We start from the raw sequence: 23,671 nt of genomic DNA on the forward strand, positions 1-23,671 counted from the left end.
GCCCAGGGAAGTGGTGGAGTCCCCATCCCTGGAGGTATTTAAAAGACGAGTAGATGAGGCACTTGGGGACATGGTTTAGCGGACATGGTGGTGTTGGGTCGACGGTTGGACTCGATGATCTTAGAGGTCTTTTCCAACCTCAATGATTCTATGACATCTCTCTCTCTCTCTCTCCATCCTTGCTCAGGAACACATGGGCTTCCTTCAGGAGACATGGCTTTCTGGCATGTTTCCGTTTTATGACTGTTTGTGGTGGGTCTAGAGGTGCAGACAGGCAGCTGGGGGCAGCCCTTGGTCAGGGGTGGCAAAACTCCTGTCAGCCAGGGCCACCCAGAGCAGAAGAGATCATTCAGGCAGAGGCTCTGCCAGGACGGGCAGAGGCAGGCAGGGGAGCAGGCAGGCAGCAGGACACCAGGGGTCACAGGGGACTGCTGCTGGACCTGGGTCACAGCGGCGGCAGCGGCAGTGAGCAAGCAGGGCAGGGCCAGGCAGCAGCAGCACAGCAAGGAAGTACCGTCATGTCTGGCCTTGCCTCACCTGTGCCCTGCCCATACCAGCGAGGAGGTGAGACAGACAGGCAGACGGAGATGAGGGAAGAAGGCAGCACCGTCCCACCACGTTCCCCTCTGCCTCCGTGCCCTGCAGTGGTGGCTGCTGGGCTTCGGCTGGGGACCTCAGTGGGTTTTGGGGTTTTTTTGGTTTGGGTTTTTTTTTTTTAACACAGCATTCCTGATGTTTCTCAGATGGGAGCACACCAAAGATGCGGTCCAGCAACTAACTGGAAAGACTAACCAACCAGAATGTGGTCCAAGATGTCACAGCTGTAGACGGGGAGCACAGAACACTGCTAGCTCAGCACGACAGCTGTATGTCCTCTTCTCCTTCCTCAGATCCATGAGGACACATTAGAGCTGCCTCCTCCAGGCAGATGCTCCCAGTACTTATTAATTCCTGACAACACCTCATCCTCTCCAGAAATGAGAGAACCTGGCTCAGCAGCCCCACGAGGTCAGGTCCTCTGAACTTCAGCCTCCCCAGAGCAGCCCATGAAGCTCTAACCTCCATGAAGCCCCAAGCCCTCCTCCTCAAGCAGCTCTCTCCCACTCTGCTGGGAGAAGCACCCCAACGATTTTTACCCAAGCTGCAAAGACCCCGGCTGCTCACCAGTGCCGCTCTGGCCACATCCTTCCCATTGTCACCTGCTTGCCCGCTGCCAGCCTCTCGCTTCTCCAGAGAGCACGAGAGATGATGGAGCTTGAACTTGGACAGTGAGAAAAGCCACTGGAAATCAGAGGAGGAAAAAAAGCCACTGGAGCATGGCTCAGTCACTCCCCAGCAAGGTCCCTCCTCTTCCACCTTGAGATCAAGCTCAGCCCACACTGAACAGAAACCCCCTCCTCAGATATTCTCTACCTGGACTTCAAAACATCAATAAAACACTTCAATGAGCTGCAAGCAGCACTTCTCATGCTCCCTTGGGTCTGCTCCTCCCTATGGCAGCAAGTAGCACATACTGCCCTCAGAAAACTCCTGGAGATTTTGGCTGCTCCAGACTGGTGTGATACAAGTGTTTCAGAGACTCAGCATAAATCTACAGAAGCCGAGCTTCACCTTAATTTGGGATTTTGCCCAGGCTTTACAGGACAAGCACTGATGCTGTGTTACCTGAAGATAAAATAAAGAGCGCAGACTTGCTTCCTAAGCTGAGTATTTTAGCCCGAAAAATCGTAAGAGGCTCCATGTCAAGCTACAGTCCATGCAAGGTCAGCACTGTCCCACCACCGAATCTTTGCTTCCCGGCTGCTACCTACAGTCCAGCTGAAACATCAGATTTTACCAGCCAGGATTTGCTCAACAGCAATGTTGGCCAAAAAAAGGGGTATTTTAGAAAACAAATGCATTAGTGGCAATTATAGCTGAAGAACAAAAAGCTGAGGCTAGACAAACTGAAATAAAAAAAAATAATGAACTTACCAATTGAGAAGGGATTAGCTCTGATGCAAGTTAATGAGACACATGCATTTTCCTCTGCTGAGAAAAATAAAAGAAATCCAGTCTGCAGCTGTAAGATGGGTGTGATTGCAGAACTGCCCAGTCCATTATCACAGTAATCTGTCCTGACATTAAAAACTTGCTTAATTCAGGAATAAATTTTATCCTGGGCTCTGGCAGACAGGACCCACGGAACAATACAGAGTACCCAGATTTATGGCAGTTCCCAGTAGAGAAATTTCAGCTTCTTTATTTAGGGTTTTTGTTTTTCTTTCCAAGAGCCCCATCCTTTTCCACATGTTCAGCTGAAAGCAGAAAGGATTTTACCCTTACACTGTAAAGAAACACCCCCCAATTCCCCAGGGCTTTCCAAGAGGACAGTGCAGCTCCAATAGCATCAGCACCAACAACATAACCTTATTTTTTAAGGCCTGGAAAACCAGCAGCATAAAATTCATTGTAGCCATGGCAATGGAGCAGTGGACACGGGGAGAAACCATAATCACTATGGCCATCTGCAGCCCACCACATGAATTTCCAAATTACTTTTCCCTTTCTCCCACCCCAATCCAGCTCATCTGATTAATTAAGCAAGAGGCAAATCTTACACCTGAGACACACCCCCATCAACACCCCCCCAAAAATCAAAAGCAATACTCAAAAGAATGTCAAGGTATAAGGGGGTTACAAATATTCAGACTTTATTATAAATAAGAAATACTGTTTTATACATAAAAACTGCAAGTGTTGCATTTTGTTCACCGCCCCAGACAGCAAGACCACAGATTAAGGCAAAAAGCTGGAGTGAAGGCACGTACTGAGGGGGCCACAGTCAGGAATAAGGTGATGAAGGGACTGTCACGCGTTGCCCGTGACATCCAGCACTCCACCAGCAGCTGTCACATCATCACATTACGTAAAGAAATAACTGGACTTATACAATGAATAATGGCTGTAATGCAGTAGTGATTAAGAGATCGCTTATAAAGATTTTTTTTTTTATTTAAAAATAAAATTCTGTTAAAAACAGCTTAAGGAGGGGGGGGAAAAAAAAAAAAGAGAAGAAAGCAGGAAACCTTAGGCCTGAGGTCAGCCAGGGCATGCGTGCATCTTCGCATCTGCTCTTCTCACAGCCTTGGCAGAGAGGTGATGCAGTTACAGCCAGCCATCTGACCAGAGCAGCCAGCCAAGACACTGACTTCAACGCCCCACGCACGTGGATGAGCACAGGTAAGCTCTCCTCCAGGTATTAGGTATGTTTGCAGGCGGGGGAAATCCCAAGCTGGTAAATTGTAAGAATCTCTAAGAGAAAGGGTACAAGAGCGATGCGGTGTTTGCTGGGAACACCCCCTGCCCAGCAGCGCCATTCCTGAGGGCGTACCAAGCCTCCCGCCTCACACAGTGGTATCAAGATGTCCCCAAATCCAGCTCTCTGACCACCTCAACGCTGGGTCCGGTCTCCCGACAGCGCTACAGCTCCTCACACCCCAGCTGCAAAGCCACAGCCCCTGCTCTCCTCCTGGCACAACGTCCCTGGGGACAAGGGACACAAAATGGGGTGCTGTGAACACCATGCATCAGGGCTGGCTTTGGAGGGAGGGCTGGAAAGCATCCACCCAACAGGCAAAGTGGTTATTGCTGATGCCCATATGGGTGCTGAGGATACGAGAGAGGGAAGAAAGGGCAGCCCAGCTAGGAGAAATACCGAGCTCTACGGGAATAACAGAGAGAAGAGATATACTGTGCACGTGCCCCGATGGCTATAAGGGAAAGCACATAGAGGAGGCCAGGCTGTGCCACTCTGGAAATATGGCTGAATATATTTACACACACATACGCACACACGAGAGACTTCCTCACACTATAATCATGATTAAAAAACGGAAAAAAAAAAATCACATTCACACAAAAAATATAAATTTGAAATAATTAATAGCACCAGTGTGTGTCAGATAATAATTTCTTCCCCGCTACGCAAACGTACGAAGTTGCATAGTGTTTAAGGATAGATATATACTGGATCTCAGGGAGGGGGGGAGGGATGCCAGGCTGGAGGCAAGGAGGAAGCCGCAGAGGATGCTCTCGTCTTAGAGAAGGGCCGGAGGAGGAGTGAGGGGCTCCCCACCGCTCCCACCCAGCACCAGTAAGCAGCTGGGAGGCACTACCTGGGGAGGGAGCGAGCCTGCCAGGGAGGTGGCAGCAGCCGTGTGAAATGCAGAATTGCCACCCGAGCCCAGCCTGAAGTCCCTGTGCTGCAGTGGCTTTACAGTGACTGGAAGATTGGTAGGCAAAAAGAAAGGAGGGCACTGGTAAACTCCAGCTCTTTCTGCCAGGTTAAAAACAGGCAAAAGGTGAGAGCAATGCTGGGAGATATAAAAATGCCACTGTCCTCCTCCAGGAAGAAGATGGGGAGAAAGATCTTTTCATTTCCACTTGCGTGTCCCCTTCCTTCCCCACCCAAAGACATTCAGCATGAAGGCCAGTGCAGCTGTCAGAGCTCTCTGCATGGCAGCTCTCCTCTTCAGCAACACTTTTCCTGCTTCAACAAACTAATCTGTCAATCAGACATTCGTAGCCTAAAAAAAAAAAGATCCTCTGGCAATTCAATAACACCACCTACAGATGGGAACACAGCTTATGGCTTCCACACTCCCCAGCCTGGACTACTCGGTCAGGTAGCTGCTTACAGACTGGACCCAAAACTTCTCCACAGACCAGGAGCGGGGCTGGCAAGACCTACCACTCCACCAGTATCACATCTTCCCAAAGAGCTCCTCTCAGAGGCTGCGTTTTTCTCAGAGTGATGCATCATCACAGGAAGCATTTCAGAAAGAGGCTTCGGCTGTTTTGTCAAAGGCTACCAACGCTGTCGATTGGCCACTAGTTAACAATAAAAAAAAATAAATTCACAGGGTTAGAAGTTGGGAAGAGGGATCTGAATGAGTGCAGCTATACTGGCCATTACAGTAATACTTTGGTAGCCATCCCCTTCCTTCATAGGGACAGAGAGCTCCAGGACCAAGGATTTTACAGTCAAGGGGAGAAGAAAGGAGAGAAAGTAGGGTTAGTTTTGCCTTGCTGTATACAGCTCACATGGTTATTTCTGAACCACAGTATAAAGAGTCCAGAGCATCTCTCATCCTTGTGCTAATCAAAGGGAAACTGTGTCTGAGAAAGGGGCAAAGGCGGAGTGCTCAGGAAGACAATTTATATAAAAAAACCCTTTGATGCCCAAAGACGGATATTTAATTTGCTTCTCTTAAAAAAAACTTTCAACTTATCCTGATTTGAAAACAGTGGCTGCAAGCAGCGAAGAGCTGGGGATTTGAAGAAGGTAATGTGTGTTAAGGCACTCCATAGCCAAACCACCGCTCCACCGGGGGAATACCCCCCACCCCCAGCGCACCCTTAGGGTTTCTCAATGGACGGGGTGTTAAAACAGCCAGACGGCAAGGTCTTCTTGATGTCTTCCAGGTTGCTAATGTCCTTCAGGATCTCTTCAATGTCCCTGTTGTAGGCCTGTATCGCATCATCTTGCTTCCTGGCTTCTCTCTCAAGGAAAGACACTTTCTGGTCCAGGTTGCTATCTTTCATCTGGTCTTTGGCACTGTTCAGGGTACCCTCAATCTCATTCAGTTTGTTCAAGTCCACTGTCTCCAGTTGCCCTGGAAAGCCAGAAGCAAACAGTGAAATCCATTAAAATAACCTTTGATGCACTGGTTTTGGGTGCTTACATAGCTGAGCCCATACCCGGACTGAGATCTCCATCGGGCCATCTCTGCATTAGAAACAGTGTTTAAAACAGCACCAAACACACACATTACACCTTCACTGCCTCAACAACGGTCCTCAGCTCACAGAAAAGCAGTACCAAACATTGCACAACAAGCTTTGAGGCCACCCTGGGGGGGGAAACACAAACAAAACCCTTGCCGAAAACACGCAAACCGCATTTGTAGAAGTGAACGGACCCGTTTGATTCATGGCACAGCACCGGCAGGGAAGCCAGCACACCATGCCAGCTGCCAGCACTGCAACATCAGGCAGCAGAAAAAACCACTCAAAGGCATAAGGCACATTAACGACAGTCTCACCTAATTGATCCAGCAGGTCATTAATGACAGCAAGCAAGCTGTTCACAGAGTTCTTTGCTTTTCTTGCATTGTCTTCTGCCTCCTGGGCAGCCTGTGAGGCCTGCAGGGTATAAAAAGTGAGAGCACAAAAAGGCTGTAGGGATTACGAAACCATTGCCTCTCCTTTTCACAGGTCTGCCCAAGCAGTTAGTCACACACATCCCTGGCTCCTCTCGCCAGGATTAACACCCCTGTGCTGAGATCTTTATCAGAAGACTGACAAACTTCAAATAACCAGTTTTCTGATTATTTCAGGATGGGGATCCCTGATAACCGAGAAGGACTTTGCAGGAAAAGTCAGAACAGACTCAATAAGGCTACAGTCAGGTTCCAGTTAAAATAAAAGGAAAGTTGCATTAAGAAAACTGGCGCTCAAATTCCAGCGGGGAACCTATGCTAATGCCACCAGAGGAGCTCCTCTGCTCATCTCATGTATTCCATCCCACTTCAAACTTGGAAGAGATTGAATACTGGCTGGACCCAGTGCTGTCTTTGCAAGAGGACAGCAGGAGAAAAGCCTGCATCACCAGGACAGCAGGGAGAAGGCACCTTCTTGCCACTGGTGCCACCTGCCAGCAATACTTACCATGCCTGCCATCATCATATCCTGCTCAGCATCATCCTGCTTCCGCTTCAGCTCTTTTTCTGCATCCTGTAGTTGCTTCATCATGTCATCCACTTCTCTGGCCAGCCCCATCACATCAGCAAAAGTCTTGTCAGCTTCGGCTTTGGTAGCAGCAGCGCTCTACAGCCAACAAGGGGAACAGGATGGAAAAAGGTGGTGAAGGTGCAGAACTTCCTTCAATCCTTTTTGTCAAAATGCACCAATTTCCTATCACGCCACATTTTGCATTCCCTAGCGGGGAATACAGCAGAAAGCATGCGGGGCTCACCAGGAAATACTGGAACAGAGGAGGTTATACAGTCACACACCAGTATCACAGGGAGTGGCTCCAGAAGCGCAAAGGACTCACCTTCTGAACAGAACCAGCGATTTTCTCAGCATCATCTGCTTTAGTCTTGGCTTCGCGGGCATCAGCAGCAGCATTGCCAAGCGCCAGCTCCGCCTGGCGCGTCTTATTGTTGGCTTCGGCAATGGTCTGGGTAATGGCAGGAATCTTTTTCAGTGCCTCCTCGGCTGCTGTCTTGTTATCATTCACCCGCTTATCAAAGTCTAAGAAAGGGCAAAACAGATTCTTATCTGTTGCTCCAGAAGAGCCTTGGGATGCTTCTTTGACCAAACTACCCAGGCTTTGACACCTGGACATTAGAGGGATGAAGAGCAAACAGGGGGGTGTGGGGGTATGTGCTTGCAGCTCTCCCTATTACATGTCTTCTGACACTAAATAAAAGGAGATTTCTAGTAACTGAAAACATTTCTATTTTTTTTCTTTAAAGAAAAAAAAGCCAAAAGAAGACACCCAACACTCAGGTACTGGCAATAGCATGGCCCGTTTAACCAAGATACCCTACTGCCAAGTGACTTGTCACACAGGAATTGAAGGATTCACTGCAAGTGCTTTTTCTTTACCTTTCAGGTTGCTGAGAATGGTATTAGCCTCTTGTAGTGTGCCATTGCCCTTCCGAGCAGCTTCTTCAGCCAGGGCTTTCGCTGCATCTGCTCGAGCCAAGAGCTGGTCTGCAGTCTAAGGAGACATGACATGTATCAACATATTCTTACCTTTTGAAGGACAACCATTTAGGTGTATCAAAAAGCATTGCTCAGCCTGAAACACCAACGCCATACAGAGCAGCGTTCATCCCTGACTGGCAATGCTTCCTCTGAAACCAGGTGAATTTAGGTACTTTTGGAATACTGTTCTGAATACAAAGACAACTCCCCACCTGGCTAACATCCCCTATTCTCCCATATAGCCTCAATGCCATTGCTTTTACCAGCTTTTTGCACGTCCTTTCTGGGATGATTCTTCAGTATTCTTGTAAGTAACAAGCAGCACTAAGATAAGACTGAATAAGGCCAAACCTTTCATATCTGGCCAGTTACTTGTTTTTCTTTGTTTATTCCAAGGAACAAAAGCCTGCACAAACCAGAACTGACCTGCTGCTCCGTCTTCCCTTTCTCCAAGAGGTTCTTTACTTCTAGCTCCTTTCCTTTCATGTCTTCTCTCAAGTCCTCATAATCTTTCAGCTTCCTGGCAATTAGCTGATCTAACTCCTCTGCTTCCTTCTTGATCTTATTTGCTTCATTCTGCAGGTAGAAATCAGAAACAAATGCAGATCCCTGAACATTAAAGAATTTCTGAACAGGTGGCAAAACACGGTATAGTTTCTAACTGTCAAACAGGTAGAAGCTAGGATGGGTTCCCGTCTCTTACAACTACAGTTGTAACTTTGCCTTCAAAGCTCTGAATACCGTGAGGGTCAGTGCAACAAAGGACAGAGGTTGCAAACAATTTCATATGCAAGAAAATCCACTGCACTACAGCAAGCACAGGAGAGGGAGTAGTTCTGCAGACTTCAGAGGAACTGAAGATTTTGCACTTCTCTGTTCAAGCCAAGATGTTCAGCAAACAACATTTCACTCAGTTTTTTTGTCCATCAGAGATTGGGGGAGGTGGGGGTTTATGTATGTAGTTTCCTGCATGCAAGTCTCCTGCATAAAAGCTGAAATGCACAAGTCTGGATTATGCCTAGATGGACAAAAATTCCACAGACTGTTCTTATGCAGAGAAACATTAGCAGAGCACATGCAAGGTATGTCAGCAACCTAGCACACTGCTATAATGCTTGTCCTCATCAAAAAACGCTGCGCGTGATGCTTTCTGCACGTTACCTCTAGACCTGTGGAATCCATGGCAGGCAGACTGGTGAGATTAGCGTAGATCTGCAGGGCTTTGTTTCCAGCTTCCTCTGCCTCTGCAAGCACCTTGTTGGCCTGTTTCTCTAGGTCTCGAGAAATGTTCCTTGCTTGATTATACCTAAAAAACCCCAAAGATCCAGTTACACTACAATTTTTTTTGTAGAACTGAACTTACTAATAGAAAGGCTAAGAAATTGAAAGACAACTCCCATAAAACCCAAAGCATACAATGCTACAGAAGGCATCTTAGTTTTAAGCACTGCTCTAAAGCCAGGAAATAAAAACAATTTTCTGTTACTGACTCACTTCTGGTTGAGCTCATCAATGTCATTTGCAGTTTGGTTTTCTCCAGCCAGGGTCTTCAGCAGCAGTTGATACGCTTCCGCGGAAGTATCATTTGCTGCCTTGGCTATGCGAACAATCTCATCAGCTTCTTTTTTGTGTCTGGACAAGATTAGAGAAGAAAAATAATGCCATTAGAATTGTCAGGCAGAGATTTCTATCCTCAATTCCGGATTTTATTCTCTTACTTTTCCTTCCTTCACCCAGATTTGCATATGGAAGATGCTGTCTGAGACCATCTCTACAACCAAGGCATCACTCCAGCAGTACCCACAGAATCAGCTGAAAAGCACCGCTACGGTTGTACATGTCCCTCATTCACATGTCTAGAGTTTGCCCTCAATGATACATAGGCATGCACCCACAGTGCCAGTCTCTTACTCAAAGGGCACGTGTTTTGCATCAAGCAAATTAAATTTTGCTTCCCCCTTGTAGGGAAGAGCAGGACCCTAATGCGGGCTGTGAGAAGCGTGTCTTGCCACAGCCTACCTTTCAGCCAGCTTACGCGCCTCTTCTGCTAATAGAGTCATGTTGTTAGGGTCCCCGCTTGACTCCGGAGGTGTAATGGACTGGAAAAAAAGAGAGAAAAAATCTTAAAGCTCTTTTTTCATCTTTTATTCATCTTTGCTTTAAATATTTATTGTCATGATCTAAATGCTTAGACATGTGTCTAACCTACTTCTGACTTCTCTACGTTTTTTTCTTAAGCTCATGCCATTTCCACCACTGGTTATTCCTTAAAAACAAAGGTGCTAATATTTATTTAGGGGTTCTTACGTTGGATTCTTTGAGCAGGGGCTAAGATACAATCTATGACAGACACTGGTGATCTTCCTTTATTTATTTCCCATGACCTTGGGTAAGGGAGAAGATACTTCCATAGCAAATTTGTTATATGAGAGAGAGAGAACAAGTAGAGAAACACACCAGAGGGCACAGAAAGGAAAGGCCCTCTCCTCTCCTAACCATCTGGGATCTTGGCAGCACACTCACCACGTTGTCAGCTGCCATCTTTGCCTTCTCAAGCATATCAGAAGCTAAGCTGATCAGGTCCTCGGTGTCCTCCACCCGCACCCGGGCTTGCTCTGCCAGGTTCTCTGTCTCCCGCACCGTGCCCTGAATGTTTCTCAGTCTGCTGAGCTGACTTGCTAGTGTGCTGTTGATGTCTTTGAGACGATCCATGAGGCCCTGATCTACGTCTGAAACACACAATATAAAAAGAGAAGCAGCAAAATTAATCACAGCAGGAAGAGAAGCTGGAGCACCAGCTTACCACTGCAGGCAACACGTTGGTAGGTTAATCCCCTACTGAAAGGGGACCAGTAAAGCTGTTTCATAAGTCACTCAGCTTGAGATCAAAGTCATCATCAGAATGTGCACCAAATATGAGAAATGAAAAGTCATTAACTACTAATAAGACAATCCTGCTGGGTGTTGGAACCGACTCTGATGGGTGATTTTGTGGTCAGAATCATGTTTCACCTCTATCATTGACTTAAAAAAAACAAGAGAGCTGCTCCTCAAGAGGTATGAAACATCTGCTTTGTCAATTCTTCAATTTAGCTTAACTCCTAGAAGGTAAGCAGAGATGAAGGAATAGCTGAGCTGTATGTTATTGCCTGCTTTGGGCAATGGTGGCTACTCCCGAGCCAGACACAGTCTCCATACGGAGCAGCTAGAAGATGTGCGGAATAGCAAACCCACCCCAAACCAAAGGGATGACAAAAGCTGGCAGGATAGAGCCTTGGTTCTCCAATCTGTAGGACCTATGAGCCCCTCAAACTTCCCCAAGTTTTTGGACCACCAGGTAACTCCCCACAACAGCATCTTAATAATGGAGCCATAAAAGCACAGACATGTGCCTCATGACCGGGGCAATTACTTTTGAAAAGGTGAGGGTGTTAAGAGATGAAGTACAAGCAGAAGCCTGCAGGCCTCCAAAATTAAGATTTTTCCCAAATATGTTGCCTTGACCTTGCAGCACATCTAAAGTACAGAACATGAACGTTTGATACATTCCAAAAACATACTACAAACTACATTATCCATTATCAAGTAGAAAAACACACATAACTGCTACAGGTGTGCACAGATTCTTGCAAGAGTAGGTTTTGTTGCATTTAACTTGCCTCTTAGTTAGGAAAGAGCAAAGCTGGTGAAGTGTCTAGAGCACAAGTCTTATGAGGAGCAGCTGAGGGAACTGGGGTTGTTTAGCCTGGAGAAAAGGAGGCTGAGGGGAGACCTTATCGCACTCTACAACTACCTGAAAGGAGGTGGTAGCAAGGTGAGTGTCGGTCTCTTCTCCCAAGTAACAAGCGATAGGACAAGAGGAAGTGGCCTCAAGTTGCACCAGGGGAGGTTTAGGATATTAGGAAAAATTTCTTCACCAAAAGGGTCATCAAGCATTGGAACAGGCTGCCCAGGGAAGTGGTTGAGTCACCATCCTTGGAGGTATTTAAAAGACGTGTAGATGTGGTGCTTAGGGATATGGTTTAGTGGTGGACTTGGCAGTGCTAGGTTAATGGTTGGACTCTATGATCTTAAGGGTCTTTTCCAACTTAAATGATTCTATGGTTCTAAGAGGTGGAAAGAAAGATGAGAAATACCACCGGAAAACCCAATCCATTCCCTCACCTTTCTCCAATCCCCACCCTCCTACCCCCCCTACACGGAACTATTATCTAGGCACGGATGCCAAGCAGGCAGCATAAAGCTACCTCAGCTAAAACTGAGAAGGGCTTCAGTGATCATTCCCACTGGCAGGAATCTTCTCAAGCAAATGCAAGCGTTGGATGCGCATCAGCTTTTTCCCAGCTTCACGCAAAGGGGACAGATTTTTCTGAAGTAGTCTGAAATCACTGAACCAACTCCCGGAGGAACACCTTTCACTGCAAAGTCAACAGTCCTCTTCAAGTTGCTCTTCTCCAAAACACACATCAGCTTATACACTAAGACGACCCTGAGGACAAATCACTGTCACATTGCTTAACGACCTGCTCACAGACATCCTATGGTAGAGGTGACAGTACAAGAATCAATTTGAAGCAGAGTTTAACAGGAAAAATAGCTACAGGCCACCACAACAGCACTTTTCAGAACATTGTACACTTTATGGTGGGTAATTAAGCTTGCCAGCAGGATTTTGAAGCCTTCATTCTGATTGCTGATTATATCCCAGCAAGAACTGCTTTATCCCAAGATGTCTGAGCAAATTTATAAGCACAATAAATAAGTATATTGGAAAGTCTTCTGCTTGGTTAACAAGTACGTAAAAACCTCCTTTGCATCTGGAGAAGAGGGTAACAAAAAACTTGCATCTGTACAGAGCTGGAGGCAGATCTTTACTTTGCATGTACAACAGAAACCACTGGGAGAACAGCAGGGATAAAAGCACAGCCACCATTGTTTTGATAATAACATACACTGTCTCAGTGCTATCTGAAATAGCTGTCTGTCCTGATGCACAGCGTAGGCTTAAAATAAAACACGGTCTCCAAAGGGAACAGGAACATCAAACAAAAGAGCTCATTTCACATTGGTCCATGTCTGATCAGGTCAACTCACCTTTGCTGTTTTGTGCTTCCTGGAGCAACTCCATAACATCTCTTTCTGCCTGCTTCAACCTCTCTTCAAAGGCTTGATCGGTTACAGTTTCTTCTCCTGTACCCAGATTTGCTATAAGATTTTCCAGCTCCCGTAACCTCTCTCGCTGCTCCGCCACCTACGCGAGAGGGACAGAAGCACAGCTACGAGACAGAGCAAAGCACCTTGAACGTCACTGCTTTCAGCAAGCATCAGCCAGCCACAGGCACAAAAGCCTCTGCACAAGCAGGCACGTGCCACCATCGCCAGTGGTACCAACAGTGGCGTTTGTGGCCTTACCTTATCTTTCACTAATCTGTAACAGGCCGGACACTCTTGGCAGCCTGGCCAAGAGCGGTTGTAGAAATAGTTTTCTTCACACTGGTCACAGCGGCTCCCCACGAAGCCTTCCTTGCACTCGCAGCGACCGTTCTCCCGGCATTGCAGGGAGCGCGAACCCTCAGGATCACAGTCACAGGCTGCAGGGAAGTTAAAGCTCAGTCAGACTGGAGGATAGGCAGAAATACCCTAAAACCCGCAGGGCAAGAGCATACCCTCAATACCCTAAAACATCTGCAAGAGCAACAGGGCACAAACCCACAGCTGGAGCCCCACTCCCAGTCAGGATGCTTCTATGCACAGCAGGGCAGTCTGTCTAGCTAGACGCAACATTCATTGCACGTGTTCACAGTGTTGCTGTTGCCTCTCCCACAAAGCACTATAATTTTCTACCCCATTTCGTTGTAACCAACTGCAGTTAATTTTTCTGCTCTTTACAGGCACGGGTATCGAGGAGGAAAGTTTGGATCATCCTGTTTTTCAATCATGTTTACAAGATCTGTTGCTCCTCAAGAGAGAATCTGTGTATTCAGGCCATTTGCAGAGTAGCTGTGCAGATATTTAACATTAGGAAACAGGACTGTTGCAGGACAAGATTCAGAGAATGTATTTACACCGAAAAGAAGTGGATATCTAGTAAGTTGGAGTTCTTCCTACCCCCAATTAAAAAAAAATAAAAGAAAAAGGAGGTAAGCTATTGTACAGAGATCAAGTTTCACCATGCAGGGTATGGACATAAAAGTGCCAACTTCTGCTGTGATGAAGAGTGAGGTGAGAAAGTACCTTCCCAGAGACAGGAGGAAAGTAAAGGCAAGGCTGGCTGTGCAACATCCTTCCCATCTGCCTCGCTCCAACCCCTCAGACTTACGTTTACAGCCTTCGGAGCCAAAGCCAAAGTGGTTGACCTCGCATCTGTCACAACGCTGGCCGGCGATGCCAGGCTGGCACTCGCACTGCCCGGTTCGGATGTCGCACTGGCCATTGGTGGAGCCCAGCGCATGGCAGTTGCACCTGGGGGAGGCAGCCACACATCAGGCAGTGACACAGAAGGGAGACACAGGTGAAGCGCCTCTCTGAAGGAGCCCTAATGAGCACAGCTCAACATTTCTATTTGCCAAAAGTTACTTTTCTTGCTGTGCAGATGCAGGAGGCGACGCACTGAGCCTTTGAACTATGCAAGGTCACTTGGTGTCTGCACTAAAAAAAGAACCCATGAGCCCCTGCTACCAACAATCACAGAGTCACGTGGCACTTTTCTATTTAAAACCCTGATTTAAAGCTATTTATAAAGCTTTTTATACAGCCTTCATAGCTGCTCCTATGAGAGCTGATGCTCTTCCCCACCCATAGCAGCATTGAGGCACACCAGTTACTTGTGACAAACATCACATTCCTGCACAAGGTAATCACAGACCCCCCAAAACCAGGCTCTTCACCCCAAGCCAAGGCGAACGTCACCTCTCACAGCCACGTCCACTCTGGAGGTTGAAGAAGCCAGGCTCACAGGCACTGCAGTCCCTCCCGGTGACGTGAGACAGGCACTCGCACTGCCCAGTCACTTGATTGCAACTTGTCTGCTGATTCACAGTGCCATAGGGATTGCAGTGACAAGCTGCAAAAATAAAAGGAATGGAGAAACATGCAGAAAGTTACAAGTCTCTTGTGGTGTTGGTACTCTGCTAGCCAGTCCCTGAATGGGCCTGGATCTAAAACACGCAGCAGCCCAGCCCCTGCATCACACAATGCTTTTGCTTCGATGGCAGTAAGAGCCCACAAACACAAGCATTTTAGCAAGCTAGAACCACCAAACCAGGACAAAGCTGTGTATCGCTGCTGACGGGCATGAACAACAGCCTGACGTGTCCTAACAACACATCAGGAAATGGCAGCTCTTTGAGGACAAAACCATTTTTAAATGCAAGAGAAACTGGCTCTCACCTCTGCACTTGTCAGCAGGATCGGGGGCCAGGGGGTTCCCAAAGAAGCCATCTTTGCAGCGATCACAAGAAGCCGGCGGTGTTGTAGATGCACTTGAGGCACTCGCCCGTCTGGCGGTCGCAGTTTCCCACGGCATTGGGATCGATGTTGTCATTGCACTGGCAGAGGCGGCAAGGCCTCACAGCACCATTTTCACCCAGCGGGTCTCCAAAATAGGCATCGTCACACAGCTCGCACCTCTTGCCTAGGACGTGACAGAAACATATATGTTGCAGCAGAAAGCCTTTTGCTGCCATCTCATCCAGACTCCCTTTGCAACCCCTTCTGAAAAGTAAACTCTCCAGCTTCCTCCCCTTTCATCTTTCTGTTGGGGCCAGAAAGGTGCACAAAACCACACACGAATCCCTCCCCATCTCTAGATTTAAGCTGTTTTTTCACTGGAACTTTGCATTATGAATTATTTCAGCTCCTCTTTTCCCTCCTATCCCTTTAAGCCAAACCTATTTGTTGTAATCTGTTGTTAATTTAAGAGTCCAAGCAGGCAGAGCTCCATGGGGCATCACTGCTCCAGGAAGCCCCACTGCCAACAAGATCTGCCAAACCTCCATGGGCAGCCACTGAGGCCTCCAACTCAGCAGCTCCCTACATTTAATGCAGATTTGACCTCCCCAGCCAGCTATAAGCTCTGTTTCTTAGGTAGTTCTTGCGCACACAAACCCTCTTTTCCCTCACCTTTCCCTTCACGTCCCAAGAAGGTGGCGGGAGACAGGAGGAACTCTTGTGTGATCACATAGCTACAAGTAAAGATGAGCTTGTACTGAAACCTGAGCTGCAAGGAACCTGGACCCCTGGACTCCGCTTTGGTTCACAAAGCAATGGCTTCCATAGGAACCCCCATGAGCTGCCTCTGTGCTCGGTCAGGGGCTTTTCTAACCATTTACAGGTATTCTGTACTTTGGACTCTGCCATGCCAAGCATAAAATCAGGAGAGAAGCATGGAGGCTGCCAACCATCCTAAGGCTTTCTTGCTGTTTGCAGACAGAACAAAAGGCTCTGCTTGACAACTCAGGTACATGCTCAGACTTCACGGATTATCGCTAAGAAAAGATCTGTACCTGTTCACTTATTTCTCTTTAAAGCTGCTGAGCACAAATTTAGTCTTGTATTTTTTGGGCAGTATTTGTGAGTCACTGCAGACTTCCTGCTTTTCCTAGGGAGGGCACTGGCCCTCCCTTGCAAGCATCCCACAGTGCCTCTCTGGCTGGCAAACTGCATCTTCTAATTTTATTTCAGTCTGACCTGCCTTCCTGGCTCTTTCAAATCTATCCTATTTTCTGCCCAATACTGTGCAATTAACAGAGCTCTATTAGAAGCTAGCACAGCTCACCTACATAGCATAGAAACATTCAGACTTTGCACAGATTAAGCCTTTGTTTCCCTTTTGTTCTCGAGAGACAGGCACAAAGAACATGGGTAGCCCTGAGCCTCGCACAGGACAGAAAATACGGCTGAGGAAGGGAGAAGCATTTGAACCAGAAGACACAGCAGCTTTCAGAGCTGCTCACTGCAGGTCAGAGCCCCAAAACAGGCAGGAGACATTTCGACAGGCATGTGGGGTGTAGAAAAAAGACTCTTCGTGTAGGAACACACCTGTAGTACCAGCCTGGCAGCTGGTGCACACAACCTCCTTTGTGCGGGGCACAATGGCACAGCTCGAGCTGCCTGGGCATGGGCAGGGCTGGCAGTCTGAGGCTGTGCCCGCTGTCGCATCTCCATAATACCCATCGCTGCACTTCTCACAGTGAGACCCCGCTGTGTTATCCCTGCAGTTGCACACACCTGGAATAGAGAGAAACATGGGATTTGCTTCATCGTCCAACCCAGAAAGAAGAACTGCCCTTTTGCTGCTCCCTGTTTTATCAGCCCCTCTTACCTGTCTCGGGCTCGCACGTCTCACTGTGCCCGTTGCAAGCGCAAGGCACACAAGGGCTGTAGGGCCCAAGGCTTGGCGTCTCTCGCCGGTATCCAGAGGAGCAGCGCTCACAAAACTGCCCCTCGTATCCTGCCGGACAGGAGCAGCTCTCCACCCAGGCCACGGGCACGCCAGGTCCAGGGCGAGCGCTTGTGATGGTAACGTCATCCAGGTGGCCAGCACCTAGAAAGCACCGAGAGGGGAAACACTTTGTAACCACAAAGGCTCTCATCACAGCTTCACCAAACACACATCTGAATGGTACAAGAGACAGACAGGTGGATGCTTACAGTTGGTAAGGTGAATCAAGAAGCAAAACCCTCCAGGAAGGTTTATACAGATGAGAAAAGATGCAATATAGCTCACGAAGGGCACACGCAGGGCAAGAAAGTTGAGAATAACAATACAGAGGAGGATGCTGAGAACAGCAGGTGAGCAAGTATGGTCAGTTAAAGTAAGTTACATTTTGCATGCATATGGTTTCAATTTCCAAATCAAATACCAAAATCAATTCCTGTCTTTCTAGGAGGACAGACCATCTCTTTAATACACCGTCACTAACACAGCGTCTGCAAACCATGCCTCAAGGCAAACTCTTCAGCTATCCCTCTCAGGCCATTCCTTTGTCTGGCATTTGAAAGTTCCCCCCTCTCCACCCAGCCCCTTCCCTGGAGGGAAACTGAGCCTGGACACAACATAGCAGCTTTTAAAACTTACAGCAGTGTGTTTGTACCACCGCAGCAGCTCCAGAGCACCAAGCAGAGCCTCAGCTCCCGCATATTAGCAGCGGCTACAGCACTCAGGATGGCTTGTTCCACACCTTTCCTCCCCTCCATTTCACAACCCCACATTCCTCCTTACAAGCCACCTCTACTGAAAACACTTGCAGCTTTCCCACCTTCCCCAAATACAAATTCATCCTTTGCACCTTTCTGCAAAAATTCTTCTTCACATGACAATACCCAATATTTTTGCTCCTAATTCATGCCTGATTTTTATAAACCCTCATTACAGGGAACTTGAATGAAAGTTCAGCATAGGCAGTGCTTTCAAGACCTTGTCCTTCCCATTTGTCATGCCAAGGCAAGACCAGGAAACAGGGGGGATGTAACCATTCCCAGTGTAGCAGAAACTGAGGCCAAATGTTGTAAACTCCCTACATCTTTCCTACCGCGTCCTTCAGGACTCTGTGCTATGTATTTCTACCAATCTGGAAGACACTGGCTGTGTAACACAGCAAAACCCCCATGTTTAGAAGCAAAGAATGCTTCTAAGGTGATGGGTGCTCAGCTTCCAGACTCGCAAAGGCAGCACCGTTCTCCCCCAACTCCTCTCCAGAAGGTCTGGGAGAAGCTGTTACGCAGGAAGACCAGGTGAAAAGCAATCGGCACAGGCTTTGCCAAATAACCTGCCACAGCTATTTATGACCAGGCCCTACAGTAAAGCAACCTGAGCACTAGACGAATGGGTCTGCCCAGTGACTTACTTCTCTCGCTGTACGTCCCACGGATCTTGATGGAAGTCAAGTTGTGGAGAAGCTTCTGGAAGTCAAATGCTGTAAGAGCAGGCCTCCATGGGTAATCTGTAGCCTCGTGAAGCCTACGGAGAAGAGCCATGCATGATCAGCAAAGCTTTCAGATGCTAACAGCTGTGCCCTTTCCAACAGCAGTATGCTATTGCAACATACTTCACATACACTTATGCAATGCTGCTAGACAGCGAGCTTCAAATTAACCTGATAAGACCGCTCTTCTGAGCTAAAATTAATACTGTTTGTTTTCTCAAGAGCTCAGAGGCCAAGGACACCATAGGCTTGGTCCCAGCTGCTCCCACCATGCCTGGAGAGTCCTCTCACCTGAAGGTGTAGATCAGCGCGTTCTCGCTGGGGTAGGGGTTGCCCTGGGCAATGAGCGGCACTGACACTCTCAGCCCAGCTCCTTCCAGCACCAGGTCTTCTGCAGAGAGGCGTGTGTCCCGTCTGTCCACACGGAAGGAGAAGGTCAGGTTTTGCCCGTAACTCAAAACCTGGTTGCCCAAGAACTTTCCTGAATGGGGAAGAAATCCTTACAGTTAGGGGACAGAACAGAAAGGGCACAAGTAGCACAGAAAGCCGCACTTCTCAGATGACCTACGTGGTGCAACAAAATACATGGGGAAGTAGCTGTCCGAGATAACAGAGATATCCTGGGTCTCCGCACTCCACTGAAGTAAGACTTCCGAGCCATCGCGCTGCTCAGCACGCCACTCTTCCTCTCCTGAAAAATCAAGTGTGCAAGAATTAACGCCCTTTGAAGACATAGCTTTGCACGCACTTCTTGTGTCATACCACACACTGCTCATATATAACTAAAGTCTGTTAGTGCCAGCGTACAGACTATAGAAAGTAGCTGTGCAGAAGAACATAGATAGCAAACATCATCTTTCCAATTTAAGCCTCTAACTCGAGTGCTGACTTGAACCCTCTGAACTTTGAACACTATGACAACTACTTGTTCAAAATCTTCTTTTCTAAAGAGCTTAAGCAGGGATGGGAAAACCTGCAGTCCCCTACGACTTGCTGCGAGTTTCAGCCTTCATATGAACTGTTCTCCAGCGGAATTTTAATTAAAAAATGGTCTTTTCAGACCATGTAGCATGAAAACATGCATACACAGGAAACTGACTGTATGAAAAAAGACTTCTCCTGAGCTTACAGACCCATCGGAGACACAACTATGTTTTATTCAGAGCCATGTAAATACCAAATCTAAAGTGATTACAATCCTCTCAATTAGGAACTCCTGATTTGATTCTAAAATTAAGAAAATGCCCCCTTGCCAGCACCTCTCTCAAGCTACAAAAGGTTTACATTTACAATTCCTGCTTGCACCTGCACGGTGTACATTAGCACTGGGTGCCCAAGGCCAGAGCTGTGAATTCATTCCTCCCTAGCTGAACAAATGAGCTGCTGACTGGGAAGCTCCCAGTAACTTCAGCAGTAACTCAGCACTTCCAAAAGAAGGATCCTGGACCTGCCCGCCCAAGGATTGCAATCTTGCACAGGGAGGAAGGAGCAGGGTTTTTTCCACTGCTCCTGACTTGAGCCTACAGCGCAACGTGAGATACAAAGGAAGGCTCAATTTTACCAAACTGGAAGCTGGAGGTGATGCTGTGGATACTGTAGCCGATGGCATTGGTGCAGACTGAAGAGTGTCCAAAACAGAAGCAGGGGGTACAGCCCCTTGGATTGGAGGAATCCAGATGGAAAAATCCAGGTTTGCATCTGAAGATGTGAAGGAAAGAGAATTAATTTCCCTGATACTTACCTCAGGCCATCACTCGAATGTTTCTCATTCTTGAAACAAAGCCACAGAAGAGAAACTCACCTCTCGCAGTGGAAGCCTTCAACATTGTCCTTGCACGTACACCGTCCTGTCTCGACATTGCATTCCCCTGTGCTGCCAGCCAGATTGCAAGAACAGGGCCTGAAAGAGCCAGGAGAGAGGATAACTCATGAGCCACACAGAGAAAGCTTTAAAAAGGCACCTAGTTTTTCTTTTAGAGAGCAGCAATCCCCCTTACCTGCACCCAGCTTCGGAGAGAGAGTGGAAACCTGGCTGGCACCGGTCACACTTCTCGCCCATCACGCCAGCTTTGCAGCTGCACTGGCCATAGCTGTCGCACTGCGTGCTGAGGGAGCCTGCGGGGACAGCAGGGACAGGCACCTCAGCACACCCACCCAGCTCTATTAGCCTGCAATTTATTAAAATGGGCAAGAAATATGGGAAAAGAAAGTGGGAAGCATAGCTTCAAGCCGATGAGTGACAGCTTACCTAAAGACTGACTCTAGTTCACAGGGATTTTTCACCTAGCAGCTCTAGAGAGGAATCGTTATCTAGTCTTCCAAACTATATTCAGCTTTAAGTATTCCTACTAACCAACCTTTTTTTATATATATATATATATAAAAATATAATTTTAACTTCAAAATGCATTCTCGTCCTTATTCCTGTTTCGTCCTCAATGTTACCTTTGCATGTGTCTCTAATTCCATGCCTGTTTTACCCTGCAATATACCATTTCCGAGATTTTATTCCCTGAATCCCTGGTGTTCTCCCTAATCACCATCTCCCCTTTGCCCGGGGATATCCTGACCTCTCCCTTTCACGTTCCAATTTCCTCCCTTGATTCCCAAGTTGGATTTGAAGACTAAACCGCCTCCTCAGAGCAAGGCTGCGTGTGCCACTATTAACACTAACAAACTTTTCAGCAAAACTCTCATTTTTGACAGGACATCTTCCTCAATACTGCTCTGTTCAAGCAGACTTGCACAAAAAGCAGCAGCAGGTTTCTTTAATCCACGGCAGACAAAATGCTTTCTCCCAAGCACCGGTGTAGCTAGCAGCCTAGGAGTTGTCAGCACTGTAAGAGTTAACTATCAGGAGAAAAGTTAATATACAGAAATAGTTGCTTCTTTCCACTTCAATCCACACCAGAAGATTATAGCAAAGTGAAGAGTTATAAGACGATTAGGCTGGACAGGACAGAATTCACAAAACCTTTACCATATACAGCCAAAGTTCAAACCCCCTTTGCAGTCCCACTTATGATTATTTCAAAAAAACAGTACTTGGACAAAAAATAGCAATCTAAACCAATCCAGGGGCTTCAAATACGCCCTGGGTGCCAGCGTGCCACAGGATACAACCTGATGGCTAAGTTATAAAGCCCTTTGAAATTTGTCCTTAAAGACCTGAGGAGTCACCTCCCTGACTCTTCTCGACCATCTCGGCTGACACCAACCCTCACCGCTCTTAAAATAAGGTCCGACACAATGACCTGGGAGAGCAGACAGAGGAAGAAAGAGGCCTTTCTTGGTCAAAAGTTTCACAACTGTACAACTCTGACAAAATTAGATAGGAGATGTACCCTGGCAGACCTCTCGCTGGCTGCTTTTAGGGCATGCTGCAAGCAATTACTTATTCCAGCTACTCTATTTTGGAACCTCACATCATATCTTACTATCTGTTACCCTTTTGTCTCCTTCCCCCTTTTTTGCTGTGGGCTGGTATAGTTCTGGGATCACTCCATATGGGTCAAGTGGTTCCCTTGACAACAAAAAATTTGTTCTCCTGCCAGAATTTTTTCTTTTTTTTTTTTTTTTTTTTTTTTTTTTTTGGAGCTTAACTACATATTTTGAGTTTACTTTGTTTTTTCTCACCCCCACCCCCTTTTGTGTTTAAGGTTTCACTCCTTTGTATTTATAGTGCTTGGATACTAAGTAGGAGAAACTGATGCAGCTGAAGTTCACTCCAATTCTTCAGTATGAACAACTTCCAGAAATATCCACTCACATCATCTTGTTTATTAAGAATTTAAATGAGCTCTTTAGTACTGGGAGTGTCCCAAAAAGCCAAAATAAAATCTATTTCAGAACAGATTTGAAGGAGCAAATGCTGCAGAGGTGAACCATCTGTCCCTGCTACCCCAACCCCAATTAGATCCAAGGATAATTTAAACCAAAATACAATCCAAAAAACATTTCCTACATGGGGAAAAAAGAAAGAAAAGAAAAACAAACAAAGAAACAAACCCTCTTTTTACCCTGTAGTTTGCAGTTAGCTGCATAGCCAAGAAGAGCCAGCTTTTATGCATGGAAGTTTGCAAGCAGAAACGTTTGCTGCCACTACTTACCAACCGGGTTACAGCTGCAGGGCAGACATCCCTCCTCGCTCCCCAGGCGATAGAAGCTGTCCCTGCACCTTTCGCAGTGTGCACCGTCAGTGTTATCCGAGCAGCCTGTGCAGCGGCCCCCGTGGCCCGTCGAGCGGTACAGCTCAGGATCAAAGTAGCACTCCTGCGACCTCCCATTGCAGTCGCAAGCTGCAAAGAAAAGGGTACCATCAGTGAACAGCACGTGCGGCCATCTGACCCTGACAGTCAAAACCTGCTATGCAAAGCTCGATATTAAGTTGTAGGGGAGCTAGAGCCTTTAACCATCCCAAGACCCATGCACAGACCTCCTAAAGCATCTGTGCATCAATGAGAAGAAAAAGGGGGAAGCATGTTTTTGTGGTGGTTGAATGTGGGGAGGGGGAAGCAAGGCTGTAACGATGAAACAAGCTCCTCAAGACCACTTTCATCTACATCCAGAAGAAAACCAGCATTTTCCAATCTACTCCCTTCCACATCAGGCTGCCATTTGCAGCGGAAATGCCACCCTCCCACACGGCAACACCAATCTCAATCATGCAAACAAGCATGAGAAGGTAACAGCGAAGCTGACTCCATGCTGTAAGGATAATTTCTCCCCTGGATTACAAATCCCCTCTGCATAGGGAGCAGAAGACCCAGGGTTTCACCAGCCTGTCGAGGGAAGCCACAGGTCTTGACCAGACAGCTGGGACCGATCAACACACACAGAGGTCAGACAGGAAGAAAGCTTTTCTGTCTGAAAAAGCTTCCCCATAAAGTAAACTACCAGGAGCTGTGGTCTGCGACACAAAACCAAGCAAAATAAACTGGCATTCTGTCACAGAGATCCACATTTGCAGTCCAGAACTGTTGCAACAG

General features: G+C 47.2%; 1 protein-coding gene across 1 annotated transcript in view; it reads right to left on the reverse strand.

Annotated features, from left to right (window-relative positions):
- Positions 1–2,670: 2,670 nt before the first annotated feature.
- Positions 2,671–23,671, reverse strand: part of LAMC1 (laminin subunit gamma 1) — a 76,388-nt gene continuing 55,387 nt past the window's right edge. The window contains 25 exon segments of the mRNA XM_019471139.1: positions 2,671–5,657; positions 6,087–6,186; positions 6,712–6,870; positions 7,100–7,299; positions 7,657–7,771; positions 8,185–8,334; positions 8,920–9,064; positions 9,253–9,390; positions 9,778–9,857; positions 10,282–10,487; positions 12,853–13,009; positions 13,171–13,349; positions 14,078–14,220; positions 14,668–14,821; positions 15,148–15,215; positions 15,217–15,391; positions 16,798–16,986; positions 17,081–17,302; positions 18,606–18,718; positions 18,975–19,164; positions 19,252–19,374; positions 20,245–20,381; positions 20,485–20,583; positions 20,681–20,798; positions 22,793–22,981. Coding sequence (XP_019326684.1) covers positions 5,401–5,657; positions 6,087–6,186; positions 6,712–6,870; positions 7,100–7,299; positions 7,657–7,771; positions 8,185–8,334; positions 8,920–9,064; positions 9,253–9,390; positions 9,778–9,857; positions 10,282–10,487; positions 12,853–13,009; positions 13,171–13,349; positions 14,078–14,220; positions 14,668–14,821; positions 15,148–15,215; positions 15,217–15,391; positions 16,798–16,986; positions 17,081–17,302; positions 18,606–18,718; positions 18,975–19,164; positions 19,252–19,374; positions 20,245–20,381; positions 20,485–20,583; positions 20,681–20,798; positions 22,793–22,981 — 3,806 coding nt within the window. The 3' untranslated portion in view covers positions 2,671–5,400.

Source organism: Aptenodytes forsteri, unplaced genomic scaffold (genome assembly GCF_000699145.1).
Source record: "Aptenodytes forsteri isolate BGI_AS27 unplaced genomic scaffold, ASM69914v1 Scaffold289, whole genome shotgun sequence".
Taxonomy (NCBI): domain Eukaryota; kingdom Metazoa; phylum Chordata; class Aves; order Sphenisciformes; family Spheniscidae; genus Aptenodytes; species Aptenodytes forsteri.